At 31.6% G+C, this 19,990-nt stretch overlaps 2 protein-coding genes across 2 annotated transcripts; one reads left to right on the top strand and one right to left on the bottom strand.

Annotated features, from left to right (window-relative positions):
- Positions 1–2,557: 2,557 nt before the first annotated feature.
- Positions 2,558–4,139, bottom strand: LOC115712422 (stemmadenine O-acetyltransferase). The gene has a single exon (XM_030640695.2). It carries the CDS (start codon positions 3,966–3,968, stop codon positions 2,643–2,645), a length of 1,326 nt encoding a protein of 441 aa, XP_030496555.2. The 5' UTR covers positions 3,969–4,139; the 3' UTR covers positions 2,558–2,642.
- A 12,083-nt stretch (positions 4,140–16,222) lies between these two features.
- Positions 16,223–18,080, top strand: LOC115711946 (stemmadenine O-acetyltransferase). Its single transcript, XM_030640142.2, has one exon. The coding sequence runs from the start codon at positions 16,516–16,518 to the stop codon at positions 17,860–17,862; it is 1,347 nt and encodes a 448-aa protein (XP_030496002.2). The 5' UTR covers positions 16,223–16,515; the 3' UTR covers positions 17,863–18,080.
- Positions 18,081–19,990: the final 1,910 nt, after the last annotated feature.

Below are 19,990 nucleotides of genomic sequence, written 5' to 3'. Positions count from 1 at the left end.
GTGGAAATGATAGAATGCTAAAATGGAAAAAATTGGTGGAAAATGGCCCAAAATTTGACCTTGCACACGCCCCCACGCACCCATTTTCTTTCCTTTTTTTTATTAAACTGTCACACGACATGTCGTTTGATGAAAACGACATGCAGCAGGGGTCATGAAACGACCTGTCGTTTTGTGCTGCAAGGGGCTAGACCTATTATCGTACGACATGTCGTTTTGGGGAAACGACATGTCGTTTGCGACGAACGACATCGAAAAGGGTCAGCAAAATGACCCGTCGTGTTTTCTCAGTGGGTGATGAACCATGTGCGCGTACGGCATGTTGTTTTTGCCTGACAGAGGCAAAAGACATGTCATTTTTCTCGTCCCTATCACCCAAAAAACCAGCTCGCGGGTCTGCGGGTCTGCTATTCGGATCGGCGCAACCCGCTTCGTGACCCGATCTGATAGACCACCTCCGGCCACCAGATCTGATGTCGTTTGAGGGGTTTTGTTACATTTTGAACACTCTATCATTCCTAATACCCATTTAATTCAAAAAATACAAAATAATAGATAAAATATTATAAACCCAAAATGGGTTTTTCTCCATTAATGAACATTATGAAAACTTTATATTTCACCATAAAACCATATAGCAACAGTCCCAAAAATAAGAAAAAAAAACTCATTATACAACATTTAATCTCACATTACCCATTAATAAAATATATTAATCCAAAAATTAAAAAAAAAAATTAGAAAATAAAAATGGGTTAAGTTCATGAGCTCTAAAATCAAATATATCAGCTCTTGATACTAATTGTTAAAGTTCTATGATTATGAGCTAACCAAGAACACATTAAATGCTAGTCTTCATTACTCATAATCATCAACCAAGATCTATTTTATTTAGAGCATCATAAAATAAGAAAATACATACCTCCCATATTGGCATTTTCCATTGTTGCTATGACACCAAAATCCTTCAATGTATCTCCAAGAGAGTAGAAGAGGAGCTTATGATAGCAAACCCTTTTCCTTATCACCACACACACTCTCTTCGTACATACTAAACACATATTAACCCCTTTTATATCCAACACCTAACCCTAAGAGCTTTATTAGGCTTATTGGGTTAATGAGTACAATTAGTGGTGGACTATAATTTAATGGGCCAATTATAGTTTTAGGGTACTCTCATGTGCCTCTAATACATTTATTAATTATTAACCATCCCATTATGGTTGTTGACAATTATTGTGCACATAGTTAATGATTGTGTTTATGGTATTAAACCTATGATTATATTAGCCCACAATATTAATTCTAATAAACATTTGTAACCTATGTTGTCTGTTGCGATACCAAAGAAGGGGTGTTCCCATTCTTCGCCAGTTACTATGCTAAACGATCGGGGTATCCCGTATCCTATTTTTGGACCTTAACTAAATGTCTCACTACTATAAAAGTCAGAATTCGCGACAGTTTGAAAAAGGGACCGACACTAAAAAAATTAAGTAACTGTTTAAAACCGTCAAGAAAAATCAGTGTTCTCGACGGTTTATAATAGTAATTACAGGAATAGGTGATGATTTTAATTGGAATTCGTAAAATTTATTGGGCCCTTATAGGTGACGGTTTTAATGATTGATTATAGTATTTATTATAATAACAAATAATAATATATATATATAAACTAATATAAATTTTTACATTTTTTTTTCAGTTTGGAGACGAGCAGGAATACAATTCAAAAACTAATTTATTACCAGTGCAGTGTCAGTGGATAGAACGGTTGATGGCGGTGATTCACGAAGAATTGGATGATTGATGCTGAAAGGCTAAAGAATTTTTCTTCCCTAACTTATTTTTTTTAAGTTAACTTGTAGTAAGATTTATTAACTTGTCAATACTTGGACTAATTTACAATATTTTTGTAATATGTAATTGTAATTTATTAAATTATTTCTATGAAATGAAATTAAATATTTTGGCCAATCGTAAAATTAATTTAAATAATATTTAATTTACCTTTTTAAAAAAATAAATATCTAATTTTAATTTAAATTAAATAATATAATATATAAATTAATAAATATACAATTTAAATAAATTAAATTAAATTAAATAAACTGAAAAAAAATAATCATTAGATATTTGCCATTGGTTGTTATGGGTGTATATGACGTCGGTTATTGGCTAAGAACCGATGCCATATGTACCCCTATAGCGTCGGTTCCTAGAAAATAACCGATGCTATAGAGGTACGTATGGCGTTAGATATTTTAGCCCATATATCGTCACTTGGATCAGCGTCAGTTGCAAATTTTGCTAAAATCGATGCTGAACGGCCTTAAAAACCGTCTCTTAAAGATATTTTTGTAGTAGTGAGCACTATATATATTGTATGTAATAATAAAAAAAAAAAAACCCATTTATATAGTTAATTAAGTACAGAGAAATACCAATAATGTATACAGCATGTAAATAAGACCAATCATTTATAATCTTTTTAATTTATTTAATAATAATTTAACCAAATTATTAAAAAAAAAATGCCATATATCACATACAATTATAAAAATAATGACACAAAGGGTTTAAAACAAACAATTCTCATACATAGTTAATTAAAGTACACATGACATGATAATCATATTCTAAGTTGACAAAAGAGAGAGGAACTCTTTATCAACTTCCAATTTGGCCATTTCATGTGGACTAAAGCAAGCATAGGCCTCTATTTTGTCACATTTTTTGTTATCTAAAAATCCAAATATATTACCATAACACCTATCAGCCGAACTTACCCAAATAGGCTCACCATATCCAAAGTCAGCATCATAAAGAGGAAACCTACACAAACTACTAAAGGCAAGAGCAACCCCTTCTCCTTTAAGGGATCTCTCAATAGCCATCATAAGAGATTCAAAGTACTCATCTGATTTCTCAACTCTTTGAAGATCATTTACTAACTTTTTATCAATCTTTCTTAACTCATCACCTATCAGCCTCGCCACCTCGTAACCCTTCTCATTATTATTATCTTCCTTAGTATTGTAATTGATGGACGAAAGTGATGTAACATTAGCAAAATAGTAGTTGCCGAATGAGTTTTCGGGCAATGGCTTATCAAACTTGGAACGAATATTCACAGGGTGATAGATAGTTAATAATTCGCTTTTAACATCTATGCCTGTAACCGCCACATAACGGCTATATAAGAAAGCAGATAAGGCCTCGATACGAGTAATCCGTCGCGGCGGACACTTTGATTTTTCCTCGTATTTGGCTCTGAGTGCCTCCACCTTAAGAGCATCGAACGCGAAAAACTTTGCTAAGTTTGTGTTCTTCTTTGGTAGAGCAAAAGTTGGATCGTAATTACCAATATTCTTAGGTGGGAAAAGTGATGAAGAGATGAACGTAGGTTTTATTACCTTATTCTCTTCACCACGAGAAATGGCCATCCAGCTTTTTGTAAACTCTAAGCAAGATAAAGCGTCTGCGATTCTATGCGAAATGCAGACGCCAATGGCGATTCCGCCACAAGGAAAGATGTTGAGTTGGACACCAAAAGGTAGCTCTGCGCATTCGTCTAGGGGAAATGGAAGAAGATCATTGAGTTCAACAGGAATAGGGTTGTTAAGAACGTCCGAGAGTTGCGTCTTTAGTACTCGAGCTTCGAAGACGAGTGCTCCCTCGTCGTGGCAGTCGACGCAGAAGTCTTTGGTGAATCTTCCTGCAAGTGGGTAGTAAAGAGTTAGGGTTTTGGACAAAGATTTCTTGAGCTTTTCGGATATGTTAGAGATGATATAATTGTTGTCGTTGGAGTCATTATTGATGTCGTTTAGTGAGTAGTAATAGATGAAAGGACTGTAAGCTCTGGGTGATATTTGGTCAAGGAATGAGAGTTGATAGAGGCGCAGGTGGTCAGGGGTTGGAGAAGAAGGTTTGATAATATCTTTTGAGGTTACTTCAACCTTCATTTTTTTCTTCTTTTTCTAAAACTATATTCTTTATCGTGCTCAATTATAGCTTATATTGAATATGCGTATATATACTAAAAGAGTTGCGATTATATATGTCAGTATATAAGGTTCATCTTATATTTAATCGTGAAAAGGATAGGAAAAAACAAGGAAAAAAAAAATTAGAATATTCTTTCTCCAATTGGAATATTATATGCATGATGATAATTAGGACTCATCATCAACAGGAGAGTTTGAAATTTTTCACCATGCGATTGTGGTATTTTTTTGCAAACTGTATGTTATGTGGTGCTATTTGCGATTTTAAATTTAATAATTACGATTTAAACTCCGCAACACTATATATTATAAAATTAATTATTAATTTTTACAATATGGTTTTTATTTATTTTTTATACAAAGAACAAATATATACAATACGTATGTATATTATTTTATTTTTAGAGACAATTCAATATATAATAACTTGATAATTATTATACATGTTGAAGTTAATTAAAAGTTTAATAAGATTGTTTATTTTGTATTGTTAAAGCTTTATTTGTTTAATTTTTAAAATTTTGTTATAATATCTTATAATAATGATAGTGTAAATCGCTGAAATTGCACTGCACCACACCGCACTATGTTTTTACGATTTGACTTTGCAATTTTAATATCTCGTTTATATGATTACAGTTTGAGAAATTACAAAAATCACATATAATTTAATTTGAAAATAAAAAAATACAACCCCCACCACACGTTAACATAAAAAATTAAAAAAGTTGTCCAACTATTATGCCCCTTACCTACTCCACGTTATAGTTGCCATAATAATTTCGTAATATTTATTTAATGTCCATTAAAATGTCCAAAACTATACCACATAAAAATATATTATTTACTAAATAAAAATATAGGAAAATTCTACAATGCACTCCTTTGAAATAGATATATTGATGCACCTCTATCTATTTTAGCATCCGAAATAATTTTTTAGTCAATTTTTTTCTCATGGTCATGTACGTTATAGTTATTTAAGACATCCTACCAAATTTTAAAAAATTTGGAAAAGTTTAACACGCTGAAGATTATGTTCAAACAATGTGTTGTACGCGTGACTATTTTATTTTAAATGCGTGTAAAATAGACTGTTTGAATATTGTTTTTCGATATTGTAAATTACTCCGAATTTTTTAAAATTTTGTAGGATATCTTAAATAGCTATAACGTACATGAATATGAAAAAAAAAAATTAGACTAAAAAATTTTTCTGGAACCGAAATAAATTAATAGTGCATCAGTACATCCTTTTTAAGATAGTGCATTGTAAAATTACCTAAAAATATATAATACCCAATATATTATTTTCTTGTACCCGATAAAGTGTCCAGTAGCATTTCTAATGACGCTGGTATGTCTTTTCGCTTGCCTACCTCCATATATCTATCCATTAATTAAATTCAAATGATGATATAGACTTCTGCATAAATAATAAACAACATCTGATCAATTTTACTTTTTTTTTATTTATCATCAATATGATAAGATTCTTTGAATATTTATCTCTTCATGTCGTGATCTAAAATAATGTAACACAATAATCAATGAGAAACCAATTAATTCGATGTTTATCAATTAATTAAGTTCTAAGGTTGTCACATATTTTTTTGGCTTTTGTGAAGAAAAAATGTGTATATGTATAGACCTATAGTTTTCATCAGTTCAAACTTATTTATCAATAATTGAGTATTTTTATAACACTATGAAAATATCTTATAATTTATAATTGATTAACAATTTTACATATTATTTATTAATTTAAAATTCGTGTGACTTTTTTTTTTTTGAAATAAAGATTGCAACTTTTATTAAAGCAAATCAGCCAACAAAATAGCTTTCAAGCTAGAAGGGACAGACCCCCTACTGGAAATACGATCCGGACATGAACCAGAAGAATGAGCTAACCAGTTAGCCGCTTGGTTCCCAGATCATTTTACAAACTGAACTGAAATATGAAAAATAATAAAGAACCGTATAAGATTAATACAATCCGAAATAATAAGACCAAGAGGAGAAAGAATTTGGCTATTGCTATTGATAGCATTAACCAACAAGAGACAGTCCGACTCCATAATCACCTCTGTAGGACGAAAATCTTCAACAACACCTCCTTCTTCCCAACAAGATTTAACCCAACTCAAAGCCTCCTTCATTGACAACGCCTCAGCAACACAAGGGTCAATTTCACCCCGAAGCTTGACGGCCGCAGCAGCAAAGCACAAACCAGCATGATCTCTAGCAATCCACCCCAACCCATGACTCCTCTCAGTTGAAAAAAGAGCAGCATCACAATTAACCTTCAACTCTTCCAAAGACGGTTTAATCCAATGCTCAACACCAGCACGAGGATGACTAGAAGAAGATGAAACACCTCCATTTTTATTTTGAGCAAACTTCCAAAGTTCAAGTTGCGTAATTGCAGATGAAACAACTTTTTCCCTAGAAGTAGCCTTATTATTCCAAAGTAAATCATTACGGGCCCCCTAAATACTCCAAAGAACCATTGCCAGCTTATCAATCTTCTCAGCCAGATGAGTGTTACAGAAATCCCCAAACCAGCCACCAAAATCCTCATCCCCATTATTAATATGCAGACCCAAACCACGCTCCAAACAAGCTTTTGTAAAAGAACAACCAGCCATGATATGAAAGGTGGTTTCGGGTTCAACATTACACAAAGAACAAATACTGTAAACATGAACCCGCTTAGTCTGAAGAGAGACTAGAGTTGGAAGACAATTGGTGAGAGCCCTCCAAAGCAAATTCTTAACTTTTGGAGGAAGTTTCAAATACCAAAACTTTATCCAAAAACCAAAATTATCCTGCATATTCCATCTTCCATTACGCACTTGTACAACACGATAGGCACTCCTTACTGAATATCCACCAAAAGTTTCAAAAGACCAATACCATGTATTCAGTTTTGGCAACGCAGGTAGCAAAATTTTACAAATGAGATCCACATCTCTCGGCTCAAATAAATCGTCTAAAAGCTCCACATCCTAACACATTCGATTAGTCTGAAGAAGATCAGAGACAGGACAATCCTGAAGAGCCTCATGAGAAGAAATCACATAGGGATTGTCCATAGAAGGGAGCCACGGCTGGTTAAGCATAGAGATCGAAGAACCAGATCCCACACGCCATCTAGCCCCCAATTTAACCACATCTTGAGCTTCAATTATACTCCTCCACACATAATTTGGATTAGCTCCCAACTCAGCATCAAGAAAAGAACCTTGGGGATAATATCTAGCTTAAAAAACACGAGCCACAAGCGAAGTCGGATTGGTTAACAGATGCCAACCTTGCTTGCCCAACATAGATAAATTAAAGTCCCTCAAGTTTCGAAAGCCCAAACCACCTTTATGTTTATGCAGACACAACTTATTCCAACTTTTCCAATGGATTCCTCAACCTCGAGAGGCCTTAGAATGCCATCAGAATCTTCCCATTAGGCGATCAATGTCTTTACAAATTTCAAGGGGAATCAAAAAAACACTCATGGTGTAAGAAGGTAAAGATTGGATCACAGACTTTAATAAAACCTCCTTACTAGCTCTCGATAAAAGCTTACTATCCCAGTTTTGAATATGCTTCCTAACCTTCTCCTTTAAGAAGCCAAAAGCCACATTCTTGTTTCTACCAACCACACTCAGCAAACCCAAATAAAAACTATTCTCATCAGCAGCATGCATATGAAGGGTTGACAAAATACCGAAGCGAACACTATCAATCGTGTTGGAGCTAAAAAGTACAGAAGACTTATTTAGATTTACCTTCTGACCTGAAGCCTCCTCAAACTTCTTCAGCAATTCCAGAACACGTTGAGCCTTCTCCATAGTGGCCGAGCAATAAAGGAAGCTATCATCAGCAAAAAGCATATGTGTGACATAAGGGGCTCTACGAGCCACACGACAGCCATGGATCCATTTCTTTTCTTCATAAAGCCGAATAAGAGCTGAGAGACCTTCCGCGCAGATAATAAAGAGATATGGAGAAATAGGATCTCCCTGACGAATCCCTCTAGTTGGGACAATCGGCCCAAGAACTTCTCCCCCATGGACAATGTTATAAGAGATTTTTCTCAGACATTCCATTATCATCACAACCCAGTCAACCGAGAAACCCATGCGAAGTAAGATTGCATGCAAGAAAGACCACTCCATTTTATCATAAGCCTTGCTCATATCCAATTTAAGGGTCATACAACCTTGCTTTCCTTGTTGTTTACGTCGCAAATAGTGGAGGATTTCAAAAGAGACAAGAACATTATCCGTAATGAGGCGACCAGGAATAAACGCACTCTGAAACTCAGAAATAACCTTGGACAATAGACCTTTGAGCCGGTTAGCCAAAATTTTAGAAATAACTTTGTAAAGCACATTACACAGAGCAATAGGTCTCAAATCTCCCATGACTACAAGCATTTTCTTCTTTGGAGTAAGCACAATATTAGTAGCATTAAGATCTCTAGGCATTACCTTATTCCGAAAAAATTCTGAACAAGTCGAACGACATCTTGACCAACAATATGCCAGCACTTCTGATAGAACGCAAGTGTCATCCCATCAGGACCTAGAGACTTATCTGGATGCATTTGAAACACCAGTTAACGAACTTCTTCTTCCAAAACTGGTCGAAGCAAAGTAACATTATCATCATCACTTATCGAAGGCTGAATCTTATCCTGGATATCATTACCATGTGTCCCCAAGGAATGGAAAATATCAGTAAAATAATTAACCATCACCTGAGGTAAACCAGTCTCCCATTTGACCCAATCGCTTGCCTCATTCTTCAGCTGATGAATGAAATTATTTTTTCGACGAGAACTAGCAGCAGCGTGAAAGTACTTTTTGTTTCTATTCCATTCTTTTAACCAAAAGTGCTTAGATCGTTGACGCCAGAAAATTTCTTTTTGATGATAAATCTCAGCAAGCTATTTTTTGCGTCATGGTATTCAGAAACCGAGGCACTATCAGGACAATTCTTGAGAGCACCAATTCTTCTTTTCCAGCTTTGAATCCTCTCCTTAAAGTTACACGTCAAATCATTTCCCCAAGATTTAAGAGGTTCCTGAACAGCCACAATCTTGTCAATAATGTTATTAGAAATGCAGCCTCCTCATTGCTCCTGAATAATAGAAAAACAAGTCTCTTCACGGAGCCAATCATTCTCAAAACGGAAAGCTTTAGTAGAACCAATTTGAAACCGAAAAGAAGGGTCAAGAAGCAATGGACAATGATCGGAAGTGGTGAACATGAGATTGAGTAACCGAGAACTTGGAAATAAATCAACCCAGTCTGAGTTGGCAAGAGCTCTATCCAACCGAACCTCAATTAAATTTTCTGAATCCCTACCCTTCTCCCAAGTGAACTGATGACCAACCAACTCCAAATCCACTAAATCACAATCAGCAACTGCTTGTTGAAAACCTTCAAGAAGCCAATTCGGATAGGGATTTGCACCTCTTTTATCCACTTGACTCAACACATTATTCAAATCACCAATAATACACCAAGGAAGAGCCGATTCTTCTTTCAAAGTTCTCATAAGGTTCCATGTGTTTCCTCTAAGAGCCCGGTTCGGTTCACCATAAACACCCGTGAACCTCCAATCAAATAAATTATTATGATGAGCAATCAAATCAATGTGGTTCTGAGAAAAACCTCTAACCTCAGCGTCAGTTTGTTCTTTCCACAACATAGCCAAACCTCCTCCCCTACCTTGCGCATCCACCGAGAACATACCTTCATACCCAAGTTGAGAAGAAAGTAACTCCAACCGAGGTTTCAAGCTTAATGTTTCACAAAGAAAAATAAAAGTGGGTTTCTTTTGATAAACCATATCTTTAAGGAATTGAAAAGTCCTTGGGTTCCCAAGCCCATAGCAATCCAAGCTCAATATACTCATAATGATTGGCGAACCCGATCGAACGAGCCCGCCATTGAATCATTTTTTGATTGAGCACCCTTTTCCTGGCCCAAAATCACATTACTTTGCTCCCTAGGCCCATTCGGCCCAATAGCCACCTCCTTGCCCATTCTTTTTCTTTTAGTATCAAGAAAAAGCATCCCTTCCTCATCTATCTCTAAATCAGATGCCACCTCATTTTGTCCTTTACTGCCTAATTTATCTCTTCCATTACTTCCACCAATATTCATACCATTTATTCCCACAAATCTTGTATTGCCAACAACCGAATCCCTATTACCATGCATCAAACCTTGACCCATGATATTAGGAAAAACAACCTGCTGACTGCCCCAAATATCAGGGATATCAATCTCCCTTTCTCTTCTCGGTTGATCATCCACCGGAGCACCAAAACTCCCAGCACCAACAGAAGCCGATCGGAGCCACTTCGAGCCCATAGCGTACTGCGTTTTTTGAGGGACCGCCTTCATGAATGTACCGTATGGTTTGACAATAGAAGCAATAGGTTGGATAAACCATCTAGAGCAATATTGCTTGGTATGGCCTATAATTCCACAAATAAAGCAAAATGTAGGCACAAACTCATAACGAAAATTTATCCAAAACCACTCACCTCCGGTTAATTGCAGCTTCATCCGCCTTTTTAATGGCTTCTCAATATCAATCCGGACCCGTACCCTTAGATACTCCCTCCAAACACCATTGAAATTATTCTCGTCAGTTTTAACGAAGCTTTCGATGTAGTTCGCAGCATCCAACACCACCCTTTCCGTCTTGAATCCCGCCTGAATATCATGCAATTGAACCCAGATTTCAAGATGATGCAATCGCAAAGCTCGCGAAACATCTCCAATTTTTAGTCTCTCAAAAATCAAATGAGCGTTTTTAAACGTCCATGGGCTCCTATCAATAAACCTCTGAATATCTATCTCATGATAGAATTGAAAAATATATCTATTTCCTCCCAAATCTTTCACATACATGCCCATACCTGGCTTCCAAATCCAAAGGACTGCCATCAAATTTTGCATAGCCATGAAATCGATCGGACTGTCTGTAAGAAAACGACCAACTATTCTCCACCGTGTATCAAGCTCTGCATCATCGACCAAGGGTCGATCATATTGAACCGCTGGCTCCTCTTCCTCCTCGAGTGGGATGATCGACAACCTATCCTCAACGTCCTCATTACTATACGACGTCGCCATCAGAAAACTTCACAAAACAGACCACAACAAACCACCGAAAATAAGAACAGACCTCAACAAAAGAAACAAAAATCAAAGAAACATTCTCACCATGTCAATATACAAGACCTTAACCTTAATTTTAAGTTTAATTGCCTTGAATGATAATTACCTTTTAGTTTGGATTCAATTAACAAAAATCAAATTAATTAATAGTTTTTATATTCTAATCAGTAAATAATTGCTAGTGCGATTTAATATTAAAATACATTAATTATAACTATGACACATTTTACCGTGGTACCATTAGCAATTTTTTGTTTTCTAATCTTTTCTCATTTTTTATCAATACCATGACGGCCCGTTCGGTACACAGAACTGGATTGGATTAGACAGGCTAATTTGTCCAATCCAATGTTTGGGCATGTTAGAAGTCTGGATAACTAATCCAGTTAACCTCATCTGTCTGGGATTATTTATCCCACCCTGCTGGGATTATTTATCCCATCCAGCAGGGTGGGATAAATAATCCCATGCAGATGAGATTTTTTTTTTATCGTTTTTTTTAATTTAAATTTTATTAATATATTTTAAATTTAATAAGAATTTAAAGAAAATAATTATCACACATTTATTTATACATTTTCTTTATCAAAAACTTATTCATTAAAATTAGTGAAATGTATAATTTTGAATTATTATACATAAGTTTTTAAAATTTAGAATATTATTAATTAAATAATAGTTACTTAAATTGATTCTAAGAAAAAAAAATATGACAATAAAATTATATATTATTTTTAAATTACTAAAAATTAATATTTATATTAAATTAGTGATTAAATTAGTGTTTAAGATAAACAATTTTATATTATTCAAGTATTTTTATTTTACTATTTTAATTATTTATTAAATAAAAAATATGACAAAATATTTTATTATATATTTATGATATATTCTTAATTATATATGATATATTATTTTTTATTGCTACGAATTATTTATTTTTATTTATTTATTATTATATATTTTAATTTTAATTTATTATTATATATTTTTATTTAATTTAAGTTTTTTTTTCTAAAAGGAAATAAATAAAATAGTCCAGTCCATTCTTAAAGCAAACACAGGATTACTTTCAGCATAATCCAATCTTGTCCAGTCCAGTCCAATCCTTTACAGTCCAATCCAGTCCAATTCTGCGTACCAAACGGACCCTGAGATTATAATAACTTGTTAGTGATTGCATGCATCAAGGGTTATTGTAAGAGTTCGAGTTTACAAGTGTATAAAACTTTGAAAGTATCTAAAGTTTAAATAATTAGACCTATAATCTATAATGCTTGAAAGTTGTCATTAGTACAAAACTCCACGGTTTTGATCTATATCTATTCAATTTTAAGTAGTGATGGATTTTTCAGAAGTATATAGCCTATTTAAAACTTTAGTAGTAATGGATTTTTCAAAAATATAGCCTATATTTACAACTGAAACTTTTTTAAAAAGCAATAATAAGACACATAAATTTTATAGAGGTTCAGCTACGAGCAGTTCGATAATAGCCTAATTCTCGTGATTGGTATTGACTTAAGATCAAGGAAGAAAATTCCTTTTCTTATAGCTCTTACAACAGTATCTCTGAATATATAATTCTTAGATAATAATATAGTCTTAGCTTAGCTGCTTTTCGACCCCCCTTTGCCCAGTGAATATGCATCACTATTTATAGGGCTGGGAAACTTGAGGAGGAAGAATTTCCTCTCTCGTTACAATGCGTATATAAACAGAAAGATCGTGGGATCAATGCTGAATGCAAGGATCGTGGGATTGAGGCTGAGTACACTGATAGTGGGATCGTGTCTATGTCGTATCCACGTAAATTGATCCCTGAGTTATAGGGATTGAGCTGATGACTCATGATGCGAAAGCTGAATTCGCTAAGTGTTGATTGCTCTGCACGGATCGCTGAATATCTTACTATGGACATGCCAGCAAGGCATCCTACTCAGCCTATCTTCCCGAGCAGATGTTCTAAGTGGACTCCACGTCAGAGTGCAAAATTTAGAATAACATCTATTTTTATGTTTACAATTATAATAAACCATACAAATAATATAAAATATTTCATATATGTGTTTATTTTATTTAAAATAAACATACCAATAACATAGAATAATAACATTCACATAAGTTTATTATATCACTCTATGTGTGTCATGTTTAATTTTTAAAAAATAAATAATATATCTATATATAAAAATTGTTTATCTTTATCTTTTACTTTGATAATTGTGTAATGTTTATTTTTTCTAATTAACTAATATTTGGAGTTTATAAAGTTATATTTGTTTATTTATTTTTTGATATAAGAATTGTATTTCAATAAAAAATTCGTTCACTAATTCATTAGAAAATAATCAATGTATAGAAACAATAGAAATAAAATATATTTATTTTAGTATAGTATAAATTGACTATGTCTACTTTTATATTTACAATTATAATAAACATACTAATAATATAAAATACTTTGTATATATTTATTTTGTTTTCTATTTATTAAACATACTAATTTAATAAACCAAATAATAATATTCACATATGTTTATTGGATAACTATTCAATAATGGTTACATTTTTATTGTAACCATCGTGGTTACATTTTTCTTTGACCTGTAATAGCAGGTTACTCATAGGTAAACATTTTTTTTTAGAATTAATTAATTATAATTAACTATTTTCTTAAAATCATTAATTAAATATTTAACAAGACCTCTTTTAGCAATTAATATTTATAAATAATTTTTTTAATTATATTTAAATCCTTACTCTAATTATTTTAACAATAAAGTCATTTAATTATAATATTTACAATACAATTTATTTTCTGACAAAAATTAAACTTCTTTTTACACAAATTAAAATTCTCTTCTTATAGTAAATTTTTAAATAATTAATTATTTTTAAATGATATTTAATGATTTTGTTACAGTTAGATGAACTAAGTATGAAACCTCAAATTAGTCAATCAATAACAAGTGTAGCCATTTTTTTTCTAAAAAATTCTTCAACTTATTTTACTTTTCACTTTTTAAATATTTAAATAAAAAAAATTAAATAATTAAGTTTAATAATTTAAAATTAAGATTACAAGTATAATAAAATTTAAATTATGAAATTATATGTGTATAATTTTAAATTATAAAAAGTTTTGCTATAAAATTTTAAATAATTTAAGTGCAAAAAAATAAATTGCTAAAAGATCCTTATATAGTAATAAATTGCAAAAAATTAATTAATTTAATTTTAAAATATAATTAATCTTAATTAAAGTTTTATAAGAAAATAAATTATTAGGTTACTTTCAGGTTACAAGTTATTTATTATTTATTTTTATTTAATTTTTAATTTAATCACAACTATTTAATAGTAATCCAATGACTTAAAAAAGTATAATCATGATGGTTACAATAAAAATATAACCGTTGAAACCTCTTCTATGTTCATTATAATACTCTATGTGTGTCATGTTTATTTTTAGTAATTTTAAGCATTAATTTATATTTATATACATTAATGTTTATAATTTTGATATTATATTTAATTAAAAAAAATCTTATTAAATTATAATAATTCATACTAAAAATAGATAATAAATATTTATTCTTTAATTAAAAAAATTTAACTAGTTTATTTTTATAAAAATATTTATTATTTATTTAATTAATGTTACGAAATTATTTATTTTGAGTTTTAATAAACATATTTTATTATTAATAATTTTTAAAACATTAATATATAAACGTAAGGATAAGATATTACAAAATAATATTATAAATATTAATTACATTAATCTATTTATGGTAATTAGTTTAAGATTTATATTATTTAATGATTAAAATGTATGATTTCATGTAATATGTTTTCAAAGTGTATAAGTTTTTAAAATATTTTTTTTGTACATTTTTTGTAATTATATTATTTTTGTTGTATATTTATAAAAAAAAAGCGCTTTATATAAATAGATAGTTATTAACGTAGTTGGATGTAAGTTAAACCAACAATAAATTTGACCAAAAACAAATAATCCAATAATAAAAACTTTCCAAAAATATATTCCTAAACTATAGTTTATTAAATAAATGAAGAAAATATAAATTAAAAAATGAAACAAACCCATATTTAGTTTATAAAATATGTTATTTAATCAATACAATATAATATAATTAATAATAGTAATTGTCTTATTATAGAAATTTTTATCAAAAAATATTTATTGATGTAACTTTTTCCTAAAACTAATATTTTTTTTTTTGTTGAAAATCAGCTCATTGTATTTTATCTACACTGTTACATCCTAACAATACTAGATAAGGTCTGAATTCATTTCTACAAATATATATATATATATATATATATATATATGATCCTAAAACTAATATTATCTACATACAATTACTCTTATACACTACAAAAAATGTTATTTTTGCCGGCTTAGTTGTTATTGCGCTGCTAAATAAAGTAACTTTTACCAACCCATCTCGCAAACTACACTGGTAAAAATGTTAAATTTTTACCAGTATATATTTGTAGTGGTAAAAATTTAACTTTTACCAGTACATTTTTGTGTTAGGGAAAAATCATTTTTGCCAGCATTTTTTTTTAAAACTGGTAAAGATTCTAATATCAACGTTTATTTGCCAATACATTAAAAGCAATATTAAATTTTTACCAGTGCAACAATGTACTTGTAAAAATAACATTGATAGCTTGATTTCTTAATTAAACTAATAGGTATATGAGATAGTGCAGGTGTTTTATTGCATTTCTTATTTACTTAGATATGTCTGATGATAAGCATGAGAATTGTTACGTCCAACGTTTTCTATTTATTAATGTAAACGTATTATAAGACTCTTGATGATTAGCTTATCCTAAAAGCATAGGAGAAAAGACACATCTCATTATCAATTCATTATGAAATTAGGGCATTGGTAGGTAAGGGGCAAAATAGATATATCTTTAGCATCAATCTGTTTTTTTTTTTTTTATCAGATAATCGGAAATGTGTAAATTTTTTTTGTTGAAACAATTGGAAATGTGTAATTCATTGGCTTAATTTTAATCTTAATTACAACGCATCCAGCTATAGCCATATGAGCTATCATATTCAAAGTGGACAATTCTTTCTTTCTTGATTTCTTCATAGACCTTATTGCTCACAGTTCTATTTCGTACGTAAGAAATTAAGAAGAAGAACCTTGTACAATCAACATAACACCCAACTCTTTTACTATATATATTCACATTGTTACTCTAGACTTTTATAGCAACTTAAAGGTTATTAGTATTCAAAACAGAAAGGAAAAAAAATGAAGGTTGAAGTAACTTCAAAAGATATTATCAAACCTTCTTCTCCAACCCCTGACCACCTCAGCCTCTACCAACTCTCATTCCTTGACCAAATATCACCCAGAGCTTACAGTCCTTTCATCTATTACTACTCACTAAACGACATCAATAATGACTCCAACGACAACAATTATATCATCTCTAACATATCCGAAAAGCTCAAGAAATCTTTGTCCAAAACCTTAACCCTTTACTACCCACTTGCTGGAAGATTCACTGAAGACTTTTGTGTTGACTGCCACGACGACGGAGCACCCTTCTTCGAAGCTCGGGTACTGAAGACGCAACTCTGCGACGTTCTAAACAACCCTATCCCAGTCGAACTCAACGATCTTCTTCCATTTCCGCTGGACGATTACGCAGAGTTTCCCTTTGGGGTCCAACTCAACATCTTTGATTGTGGTGGAATTGCCATTGGCGTCTGCATTTCGCATAGAATTGCAGACGCTTTATCTTGCTTAGAGTTTACAAAAAGCTGGATGGCCATTTCTCGTGGTGAAGAGAATAAGGTAGTACCACCCACGTTCATCTCTCCATCGCTTTTCCCACCTAAGAATATTGGAGATTATGGTGCAACTTTTTCTATCCCAAAGAAGAACACAAACGTAACAAAACTGTTTGTGTTCGAAGCTTGTAAGGTTGAGGCTCTCAGAGCCAAATATGAGGAAAATTCTAGAGGAGAAAACCATGCAATACCCAAGTTGTGGCAGAGGCGGCTTTCTCGTGTGGAAGCCTTATCTGCTTTCTTATTTAGCCGTTATGCTGTGGCTACTGGTTTAGATGTAAAATCAAAGTTATGTTGTACCTATCACCCTGTGAATATTCGTCCCAGGTTCGAGAAGCCATTGCCGGAAAACTCTTTTGGCAACTACTATCATGGTATGGAGACATTATTACCTCCGTCCATCATCAGTAGTAAAAATGAGAATTGTCACGAGCTGGCGAGGGTGATAGGAGCTGAGATAAGAAAGATTGACAAAAAGTTTGTGGAAGATCTTCAAGGGGTTGAGAAATCAGATGAATACATTGAATCTATGAGGATGGGCAATGAGGGATTGGTGAGAGGAGAGAGATGTGCAGTTGTGTTCAGTAGTTTGTGTAGGTTCCCTGTTTATGATGCTGACTTTGGATATGGAAAGCCTATTTGGGTGAGCTCTGCTGATAGGTGTTTTTGTAACATATTTGTGTTTATGGACAACCAAAAGGGTGATGAAATAGAGGTTTATGCTTGCTTAAGTCCTGAAGATATGTCCAAATTTGAAGTTGATAAAGAGTTCCTCTCTCTTTTGTCTGCTCATACTAAGTGAGAATATTGCATTGGAAAATTCTAGGATGCATGCAACTCATAAAGTATGAGTGTTGATGCTTCTTTTATGTTTTTCACATCAAATAGTTATAATTTTAAAAGTTTGGAATTAGTAGTTTGGAGTGTCGAAAAATAAAGTTCAAACTATCTGTTATACGTTTGTACTTAGTTTGTTTTATACGCGTGGAATTGATTATTTGAATTTATATTTAATTAGAAGTAAATATCTTGAATAGCTATACTAAATATGCCAAAGATATGAAAGGAGTACCCTGAATTGATACAACTATTTTCTAAGGGTGCACACTTATTGTATATGATCAGTTATTAAAACTATATTTGTGTGAGAATTATTCTCTTTTAAAGTGTGGTTTGTAAGAAACAATAATAAATTATATTGTAATCCTAATGGGGCCGTATGCATGTCTTTTCAACAATATTAATGGTTTTTTCTTTTTTGGTAAATGAGAAAGTATTATTGCTACTTAAGAAATGAATCAAGATCCATTGTCCAAATATTGTGTCCCATATTATGTCTAACCAATATGATGATAACACATCATTTAATTTATTTTTGTAAACTTTACTCACTAAAACTAAAACTATAGGAGCAATTCCATTAACTACAAGCTTTTATTTTTTAAATAGTTTCCTTTTTTTTTGGGGGGCTATTTTTGGCTGAAAATAGTTTCTTTTTTTGTGTCAAGATTAGGTTTTTTTTTTTTAAATCTAGAACCTTATTAAAATAATCTATTTAAAATAAAATTAGTATCGTAATATAATTAAAATAATTACAAAATAATAATGATATATTATTTTTTTATTTATCTAAATATAATAGAGACATAACATTAATAAGAATTATTGAAAAGAAAGAGCATACCTCTAATTTTTCTTCTAGTTCTATAGCAGCGCTTGCAAGACTTCAGAGTATGAGTTTAAAAATTCTAAGTTAATATGAGGTATAATAAATTTATATTAAAAAAAAATAATATTTTAATAAGGTTCTTGATTTCAAAAAAAAGAAACTAATCTTGATAAAAAAAAAAACAAAGAAACTACTGTTCAGCCAAAAACAGCCAAAAAAAAAAAGGAAACTATTAAAAAAATAAAAAACTTTGTAATTAATGGAATTGCTCCGTTAGTTTTAGTGAGTAAAGTTTACAAAAATAATTAAATGATGTGTCATCATTATATTGGTTAGACATAATATGGGATACAATATTTGGATAGGGGATCTTGATTCCTTAAGAAATATTCTTAACTTCTCAAACCACAATCTATCTTTTAAACTAATTTTTTTCTTTTACAAATTGCGCTTTTTTTTTTTTTAATTCTATTACAATGGTATGGACAATATATATTTTGCTATCCCATAGAACAATATTTCTTGCATCCCAAATACTATAAATTACAATATTTACAGTTGCTATAGACCTCCCTGCGGAACATGGAGTGTCTACTTCTCTCTCTATCCATTTCAAACAAGTGCCAAGCTTCATCTTCTTACTATGAAGCCTAACTCAGTCAAAAATCTGTTTACAAAAATATTATGACTATAATCACCAGTGAAAAACAAGTAGGGGTGGGTTTCTTTCTCAAGATCACACAACAAACAAGTATCAACTTGTATGCAGCCGAATCTCATTACCTGATCCTGAGTTTGTAATCTTTGCTTACAAGTTAACTAACAAATGTAACTTGTGTTTTGAGTCACTATACCAGTTTCAAATCAGCGAGTTCTAAACTCTAGGATTATCAATCTGAAGCAACATTCTATCACAAAGTTTGAAAATCGAAAAATCCATGCATGCCAAGAAATTCATTACAGCCAACAAGCCTCTTTATCATGTCCTTCACTTTTATTATAATTATTTAATAGTCATGAATATGACAAATTAATATAAATTAGTAAAAAAATATGGTAAAGAAACCAAAATATAATTCATAAGGAAATTATAAATATATAAACATAAATATAGTGTACCAAAAATAATGATTGGTGGATACTGATCGTGTTTATATACTGATCATTTTCAGTATAGGAATGTCCCAACTGATTTGCTACCTTACTAGGTAGCTTAATTTGAAATCTAATAAAATTTGATTACTTTTTTCAAAAATAATAA

The sequence above is a fragment of the Cannabis sativa genome, chromosome 4, assembly GCF_029168945.1.
Source record: "Cannabis sativa cultivar Pink pepper isolate KNU-18-1 chromosome 4, ASM2916894v1, whole genome shotgun sequence".
Classification (NCBI taxonomy): Eukaryota; Viridiplantae; Streptophyta; class Magnoliopsida; order Rosales; family Cannabaceae; genus Cannabis; species Cannabis sativa.
Note: the sequence above shows the minus strand (reverse complement) of the source record. Positions and strands in the feature narration are given on the sequence as shown.